General features: G+C 51.2%; 1 protein-coding gene across 3 annotated transcripts in view; it reads right to left on the reverse strand.

Annotated features, from left to right (window-relative positions):
- The window catches only part of TSPAN15 (tetraspanin 15), a 72,598-nt gene extending 64,948 nt beyond the window's left edge, over positions 1-7,650 (reverse strand). The window contains exon 1 of one of the 3 annotated variants that reach the window (XM_069071466.1): positions 7,460-7,650. In XM_069071466.1, the coding sequence (XP_068927567.1) occupies positions 7,460-7,558 (99 nt within the window). In that variant the 5' untranslated portion in view covers positions 7,559-7,650. The remainder of the gene's footprint in view (positions 1-7,459) is intronic. The other 2 variants (XM_069071463.1, XM_069071464.1) reach the window with 2 other exon arrangements.
- Between the last annotated feature and the right edge of the window lie 1,476 nt (positions 7,651-9,126).

Below are 9,126 nucleotides of genomic sequence, written 5' to 3' on the forward strand. Positions count from 1 at the left end.
TGGTGCAGGGGACCTCAGGTGGGTCCATTCCACCTGCCCCCTCCCTAGCTTTTATAATACTGGGGTCTCATCACACCATCCTCCTCCTCTCTTATGGAGCGTTCTTTGTGAACCTGGAAACGTCCTGTCAATGGGGGAATTATAATGCCCAAAGCCTGGCTGTTGGGGGTGGGGGGGCCAGGGGAAAAACAGCAATGCTCCGTCAGCACAGACACCTCCCAGGAGAGATGCCAGCTCCCATTTCAGCAAAGCACACTGGCCAGTCATCTCTAGGTCATTTATAGTCTGGGAGGTTAAGTGATTTACCCAGAATAACAAAAGTAGGATGTGTCAGAGATAAGGTCTCTGGGACTCCAAGGTCAGCCCTGGTCTTTCCATTCAAGGCCCTCAGAGAACACAGAAGAAAGGGCAGAGGACATGGTTTGGACTCCCACCCCAACACTGCCTAAGAAAGTCAGTGAAGTTCTCAGGGCCTCAGTTTCCCCATCTGTAACATGAGGGGATTAGATTGGATGGCCTGGGGGTTCCCTTTCACTTCTAAATCTCTGATCATTTAATATGAGCTTCTGCTTCAACGCTGAAACACCCTATGCTGAAATCCACCCCCTGCTGTAAAACTGCCTTCCCCACGGTTACCCACACTCTCTGGGGACCAGATTTCACCCTGAAACCTTGGACTACATCAAAACTGTTCTGGGGAGAGACTCTTCTCCAGCAGAAAAACCCTTTTTAAAAAAATGGATTAACACCCTCAGAAAGAAACTACCAGCAGAGCAGGGGATGTTTAAGACTGCTGACTTGTGAAAGCAAACAGCCCTTTGCCCCTGCTCAGAAACAATGTCAACTAGGTTTCACTGTGAGTGGTTTTCAATGCCTGGGCCCAGCCTGCCTTTCTTTTTGCCAAGCAGGGCTAACTGGGAGCCAGTTCCTGATAAATCTCTCCTCCAGCCTCCCCCTGCTATTCAAACCCGGAAACCTGAGAAGCAGCAGGCTTCGTGTACTAATGGAAGTCTCTGGTCCCCAGAGAGATGGGGGGTCAGAGCTTCTCATCAGCGATCTGAATTCCAGCTCTGCCCTTAACTCATAACCTTGGGAAAGTCAATCAAGCTCCCTGGGCCACAGGATCCTTCTCCACAAAATGAGCAGGGAGTTCTTAACCTGGGATCCCTAAACTTGGAGTGGGGGCGGGGCGTCAATAGATTTTGATTTGTAACCCTATGTAATCTATTTTATTTAAAACATTCTGGGATTTGAAAAGATTCCAGGAAGGGCTCCACAGTCCGGCATTACCAGACTGCCTAAGGGACTCAGGACCCCCCCAAAAAGAATCCCTAGACTGAATGATAGCTAAGGTCCATTCCAGGTCTAAAGCCTAGAATTCTCCCCATGCCCCTTAAACCTCTCATGGGATGGAGACCGGAAGCCACGCCCAGAGAGGCGGCCCAGTGGACCCTGGATGGGGAGGCCAGGCTGCCAGACTTGGGCTCTGCTGTTTTGCAGCTTTCAGAAGCTGGGGAAGAGCCTTCACATCCCTGGGTCTTGGTTTCCTCATCTGTAAAATGGGGGGTCACAACCTTGCAGTACCAATCACAGACAGCCATTCTGGGGGGATGAGGCCATGATGAGGAGATAAATACACATTACTACTTGTCACTGAGAGCCCGAAGAGGTCTGACCCCTCTCCCTATCAGTTCTCACCTGGCTCAAAGCTTAAGAATTGTCAAATGAATGAAATTAGGAAGGGGGGTGGAGGAAGAAGGAAAGGAAGGGAGGGATCGGACCAGTGCCTGACATGAAAGGGGAAGGGACCTGATTCTGGCTCTGTAAAAATGACCAGATTGAACTTGGACCTGGCTCATTAAAAAAACCAGGGTGGAGCAGAAGGAACTAGGTGAGCAGAGAGCCCTGTAGGCTGCTACAAGCTTTCTTCAGCTGGGACTCACAAATCCAAAGAGTCTAGGGACAGCTTTCAGGGGTCCGTGTACTTGGAGGAGAAAAAAAATGACACTTTCATGTTCACCATCGCCAAGACCCTCAGCTCATTAGGGTTTGAAAACAGGCCTCAAAACACATTAGGTAGTAATTTGGGAGGGGGGAACCTTGGCAACTTGGGGGAATCAGGAAGTGCCCAAAGGAGGGGGGAGTCTTGAAAGAAGCCAAGGATTCTAAGTAGCAGCCTTGAGGAGGGCACATTCCAGGCATGGGGGAGGAGGCAGCGAGTTGGCCAGTTTATTGGAATAGGGGCTGCTGGATGGGTCTAGATTAAGAGCTGGTGGAGACAGACTGTGAAGGGCCTTCAATGCCAAACAGCGAAGTTTTATATTTTATTGAAGAGCAGGGGATCTGCACCACAGGTCTGTGAATTTTTTTTGTTAGATATAGATAAGTACACTTCAACATAATGGGGTCCACAGAGGTTTCACCAGACTGCCCAAGGGGGCTATGACACAAAAACTATTAAAAGCTATATCAGAGACAGTGGGAGCCACTGGACAGTGACAATCAGACCCCACATCATGGCAGCTGAGGGATCCAAATAGACCGTTGGGAAGGAAGCTTCAAGAGGAAGGAATCTGAGATCTGGCCAGTGGCTGCTGGCTGGGGCTTCGAGCTCAAAGGCTGAGCACAGACCAGATGAGAAGGTCATGGAAGAGAAAGCATAGGTAGTGCCCCCTTCCCCAAGCAGAGCAGGGCGGGAGGAGGCGTGGCCGAAGAGTACACCAGAACACTTGACCCAAGCCAGCAGAATTCTGAGATGATAACAGTTCTTGGCTCTGGAAGTACTCCTAGGAGATCAGCTGGCCACACTGACTCACTGTGAGACTATACAGCTAGTTAAGCACACCTAGGCGGTGAAGAGGATGGAGCACTGGGCTAGTGACAGGAAGACCTGAATTTCAATCTATTCTCTGACACTTCCTAGTTGTATGACCCTGGGCAAGTCACTTCACCTGTTTGCCTCAGTTTCCTCATCTGTAAAATGAGATGGAGAAAGCAATGGCAAACCACTCCAGTATCTTTGCCAAGAAAACCCCAAAAGAGGTCACAGAGTTGGACACAACTGAAAACTATTAAACAATAGCGCACAGCTAGTAACTTACCATGGAGCTGGAACTAAACCTGCAAACTACCCCAGTCCTTAGGAGAGGAGGTGGAATATGAAAAGATTCATTTATCAGGGAGTGTGGAATGGCGGACAGAGAGCTAAACTCAGGGTTTAGAAAATGACCGGACTCAAATCCCATCCTCTGACACTAGTTACATGATCCTGGGCAAGTCAATTAATCTCTCTGCCTCAGTGTTCTCTTCTGTAAAATGGGGACTATAATGCCTGAAGTACCTAGGGGGTACCTGTTGTACTCCTTAAAGAGGGTTGCTTGTTGTAAGGTTTAAATGAGATCACACAGCCCAGGGCAGAAGGAGGTAAGGTTCTGAATCAGAGGAATGGGCAAGGTCACTCACTAGCTATGGGATCTTGGGCTGGTCATTTCTCCTCTATAGTCCACATTTGCAGAATGGAAGAGAGAGGGTGGATTAAAGGACAACTGAGACCCTTTCAGCTCTAACTAAACAATCCTCTAAGATACATACACAATGTGTGTGTGTTTTACATGTGTCTATATACATTATATGCATATAATACACACACACACATATACACACACACACACACACACACACACACACACACACACAAGGCTTTGCAAACTTTAAAGGACTTATTGAATGACCGAAGGTAATCACACAGGGACTAGGAGTGGCCCTGGGTGATGCAAGCACAGGCTGTTGTTTCTTGTGCAACTTGGGAAGTCTAGTGGTGATTTCTCTTATTTTCATAAACTTCCTTCAGAAACAATGTTCCACTGTAGAAAGTAGGTGCCCACTGTGCTATCCAGTGGAGAGATTTCTGAATGGGGCAAGTCTTGCTCCTCCACAACCCACTCTCCATGCAGCTGCCAACTTGATGCTCCTAAAACACAGCTCTGACCAGGTAACTCCTCTATTCAAAGATCTTTAGTGGCTCCCTATTGCCTCTAAAATGTCATTTCATTGGTATAGGGTACTTCTAGGTGAGGAAACTCGAGCTGCCAATACAGGTCAGTCCCTCCTCTGGTAATTCCATTTGTAGAGAGCTACTTAGAGCTCTAAGGGCTCTCAGAGGACTTGCCCAGGATGACAGCTAGTCAGAGGCAGGAGCCAAATCTCCAGTTTTCCATCCACTAAGCCATATTGGCTCTAGGAACAAAAACAAAAATCCTCTTTGTATGTACCCATATGTATATTTAACAGGGTAGCTAGGCAGTGCAGGGCTGGATTTGGAGTCAGAAAGTCCTGAGTTCAAATCCTACCAAAGATACTAGCTGGGTGACCCAGGGCAAGTCACTTAATCTCTGTCTGCCTCAGTTTCCTCATCAGTAAAATAGGGATAATAATAGCACCTACCTCACAGGGTTGTTGTGAGGACCAAATGAGTTAACATGTGAAGAGTTTTGCAAACCTTATAATGATACATAAATTCCAGCTTTTGATATTAATTTATGTAAATGAGCATGTTGCATTCCCTATTAGAATTTTGTTTTATTCCTTATATTTTCAACACTTTGCATAGTTTCTTGGATAAGGGTAATGATGGAATCCTAATAAAGTTGTCCCCAGACCCAATATTCTAACTTCATTATAGAGCTGGCCCCACTGAACAGCAGCCCACTGTACCTACCTAGCCACCCCCCCCCCCCCCACGTCCTAACTTCTTCATACATGCCTCACTGCTCACTGGAACAACAGGTGTGTCCCTGAACTCTTAGTTCCCACAGAAACCACAGGTGTGTCCATGTGATGGGAACCCAGAGACTGCCTCCACCTAGCCACTGCCCCCAGACCCATTCCCACAGAAACAGGTGTGTTCTTCTATTCAATCACAATCACATCATCCATCTACTCCAAGACAGGACCACAATACCTATCTATCTTGACCAGTCAGGACCACAGCAGCTAGCCAATTGGAGGGTAGCATGACCAGAATGTTTAACCATCGAACCATAGAGGGGACCCCTCCTCCATGACCTAATCCCTTAACAAACTTGGGCTGCCTTTTTAATAGTAATGCTATTCCTCTATTCTATGTACATTTCTGTTATGTAATTGCATCTTTGCCCTACAAAAATCCGTCTTGCTTTCTCTGAAGTTGCTGGTTCCTCTTGGAACTTTAAGTCAGTTTCCTGAGAGGGTTCAATCTCAATGAATGCCTATCCTCAAGATTAGAGGTGGTCTGATTCTGAATTCTTTGAGACGGTTCAACCACAACACATCATGACAACACAACAGTTTTTGGATGGGCAGCGCTCCCACTGCAAAAGTCAGGTCTTAATAAAACACATACTGATTAATATTCTCCCCAATCTGGCTCCCATCCACTTCTCAAATATTTTACTTTATGTCCAAAGGGTATGCCCTGAGGCAGCATGCCCAGTGGAAGGTGTTCTGATTTGGAAGCCAAAGGACCTGGATTTGAAACCAGACTCTCCTCCAGACTGTTCCATAAACAAAAGATCCCATCTCCCCTCTGAGCATTCCCCCTGGTAGTCCCCCCACACCTGGAATTCTCTTCCTCTTCTGCTCAACTCCCAATACCCGGCCCCCTCCCTTCAAGATTCAACTAAAATTCCACCTTCTCCAGGAAGCTGTCCCCAACATCCTTCATTTAGGGTTTTACCTCGGTTCATTATTTCCTATTTATCCTGTACATAGCTTACTTTACAAGTACTGTAAAATACTTTTTATTGTAAAGTATTGTAAAAACACTGGCTGCTTCTCCCACTAGATTGTAAGCTCCTTGAGGACAGAGACCATCTTTTTGTATCCCCAGACCTTAGCACAGAGCCTGGCACACAGTAGGCACTTAGTAAATGTTTATTGATTGATTGACACTAAGCAAGTCATAACCTCATTTTTTGTAAAAGGAGGCACTTTTTTTTTTAAACTGAACTCATTATTTCCTTGATATATGGAAGTTCAAGTAAGAAAACTTCCTTTCGCAAGGCAGATTTGCACCTGTTTCAATTTATAGTCTTAGAGTTACCCAGAACGTAGATTTAGTGCCTTGCCAGGAGGGCGTGTCTAGTCTTGCCCTGAGGCAAAACAAGAAGCCAGGTCGCTCCCCCGGCCAGTCTCATCCCAGGAAAATGCAGGTTGAATAGAATTGTCAAATTGGGGGCTCTCACCTAGGAGGCACCGGACACCTCCATTATGTGCATCTCTAACAGAAGAGGGCTACAGTAATTTGAATCAGAAGCATATACAATCCAGCTTTCCCCATTAAACCAGGTAGGAAAGGAGGTACGCCGCTTGGCATCTTTGAGAGAGCCTACCAAAGCTTCCACAGTCAAGTTTGCCTAGCAAAGGTTACCAAGCACTCTGCGCTCAAGCCCATAGGCTGTAAACAAGCCTTCATTTCAGAGAAGAAGAAGACTGATCCTTAGGCAAGGAAGTCATCATCCACTAAGCGGCAAGGACTTGGACATGGTACCATGTCTTGTGATATTACAACCAGTACCTCCTTCCCCACCCTACCCTAGACACACCGTCGCCGGCGCACAGGTGCTCACCCAACACTTCTTATCTCGCGATTACCTTGGTACAGGATTCCCGGGCCCCCTCCCTTTCCTGAATCAATCATCTCCAGAACCTCAGACTTACAGCTGCAGGGGCCCTTACCGGTCATTCAGTCCAACCGTCCCGTTTTATAGATGAGGAAACTTAGACCAGAAATCCAGACAGGTGGAGGACGAGCCCAGGAAGAGAGTCCGAGTTCCCCCTTCCAAATCCACTAGGCACCACACTTAATTAGTTTGCAGTTACCGAACGGAATCCTACTTAAGCTGCCCTGCGAACCAGCAGGGCCGGACGCGAAGGCAGAGAGGGGCTGGGGTGCCCATCAATGCCAAGGCATAGGAACAAGGTTGAATCGATCGGTCCACGCAGCTGGACAGGCTCCGCACCAGCATCCGACCCTCCCTCCCTCACCTGGGTTCACCTGGGCACCCGCGGAATGGCCAGTTACTTTCTCAGGGGGAAAGGGTCAGTGGTCCTCTCGCCCCTTCCCCTAGTAACCCTCCTCCCGTTCATTCTTCCCTAGCGCGCGTCCCGGCCCCTCCCCCGACTCAGGGTCCCGGTCTCCCCTTCCCCCTCCCCAGGCTTCCCCTTTACCCCTCCCCCATGCTCCGCTGCCCTTCCCTCAGCGGTCCGCTTTCCCACACTCACACTTCCCAATTCTTTCTCCCCTCCCCAACCTACGCCCCAGGACAGCCAGGGGGAGGGGTCTCGGCCCCAGGGGTCGGGCGAAGCGCTTCCCACGGCACGGCGGCTCACCCCGAGGGAGCTAGGCGGCTCCCCGCCCCCGGCCCCAGCCCGGCTCCCCCGGTGGGGGAGGGGGAGAGGGGGTCAGCGCGGGGTCACTCACCCAGAAGAACGAGGAGTAGACGACGAGCGAGAACTTGAGGCACAGGTAGGAGAAGCGCGCGCAGTACCGCACCTGCTCCGAGTCCCCGCTGGCCATCATCCTCCCGCCGCAGCCGGACCCCGACTCCGCCACCCGGCCCGGCTCGGCCCGGCTCGGCCCCACCTGCGGCTGCAGCTGCTGCCCCGGCCCGGCCAGCGCCCCGCCCCCCCTCGCCGATCGGCAGCACCGTGGGCCAATCACTGCTCCCGGCTCTCGGAGGCCGCCAATGGGCGCTAGCGAGGGCGGTCCTGGGGCGGGGCCTCGCTGGGGGCGGGGAAGGGGCGGCCGCTGCTGGGTCTGGCTTGGGAACTCCGGGTGCACACAGCCGGCGCCTCATGCGAGTATGTACACGAGCTTCTGCCGGCGGGCTGTCTGCCCCCGATCGAAGGGTCCTGGGGAGCCGAGGGGCTCATGGTCCCCAGGAACGTCTCCTACAGGCGGGAGCGCTGGTGCCCTCGAGGGGGACAGACCCGGGGACACGCGCGGGGACTGGGGATGGAGAATGGAACGTGCGCCCCTCAGAGGCGGTCGGGCCGAGGGCTGCGCCAGAGAGTGGGGAGACGGGCTCCCAGGCCGGCCCAGCAGCTCCTGCTGGCCACAGCCCTCCGTCCAGGGGGCCTTTGCGCAGAGACCCGGGCCCCTCCGAAGTCTGGGGCTTCCCGCGGGGTGACCTGCTGTGGACCCGACTGAGCCCCCGGAGGTAGAGGCTAGTCTCGCCTCTCCTTGTGCCCCCTGCACTCAGCGGTGCCTGTGACAAATGTTTGTTGAACCTGGCAGCAGCGGCTGCGTGTGTGTGTGTGTGTGGGGGGGGGTGTCACCCTCCTAGAGTTGGGGTGGAGAAAGGGAGGGAGGAGGAGGAGAAGCCGAGCCCTCGGGGCCCCCTGCCAGGTCATCCCCCTCGTTTTACCTGGGCAGGGAAAAGGGGACTTGCCCAGAGCTGCAAAGTTGGCAAGCCTGGGGTGGGATTGAACCCCGGCTCTGAGATGCCGGAGCTAAGTGCTCCTCACCAGCTCCTTGGGCTGTACTGAAGCAGAACCGAAAACCGAGATGACCAAAGCCTGAAAGCGACAAGATCAGAGCCTAAAAATGACAAGATCAGAGCCCGAAAGCGACAAGATTCGCGAAAGGAAGTTGAACTTTGAAAAATGGGAGAGAAAATCCATAAAAGTCCCAAAGAAGACGTAGAAAACGGCTCTTCCCCTTCAGCTAAGAAGTGGGGGTCCAACGGGACAGAACAGTGTGTACATTAGCCAAACAAAGTTTCTGTATTTTTTTTATTTTTGCTTATTATTCCAGAACCCGCACACTTTCCTTAGGTTGGAGGAGTTTCTAAGTGACTCCGCATTGAGTTGTAGATTTCAGATCCAGGAAAGGGATCTGCAGAGATCTCCAGAGTCCCAATCCCCCTCCTTTTACTAAGGGGGAAACTGAGGGCAGGAGAGAGACAACCAGTTGACTTACCAACAGTCAGCCAGGTGAGTATCGGAGCCCAGGTTTAAACTCAGGCCTTGTGAGTTCAAGCACTGTGCTCTGGGGGGGGGGTGGGGTGGGGTGGGGGGGGGAACAGCACAAAGGGAGCTGAAGGGGGAGGGGGGGCAAAATACCTGAATTCTGAAACAGAACCAGAG

This window comes from Petaurus breviceps, unplaced genomic scaffold (genome assembly GCF_028583685.1).
Source record: "Petaurus breviceps papuanus isolate PSGF00001 unplaced genomic scaffold, PetGlider_PUasm1.0 90825, whole genome shotgun sequence".
NCBI lineage: Eukaryota > Metazoa > Chordata > Mammalia > Diprotodontia > Petauridae > Petaurus > Petaurus breviceps.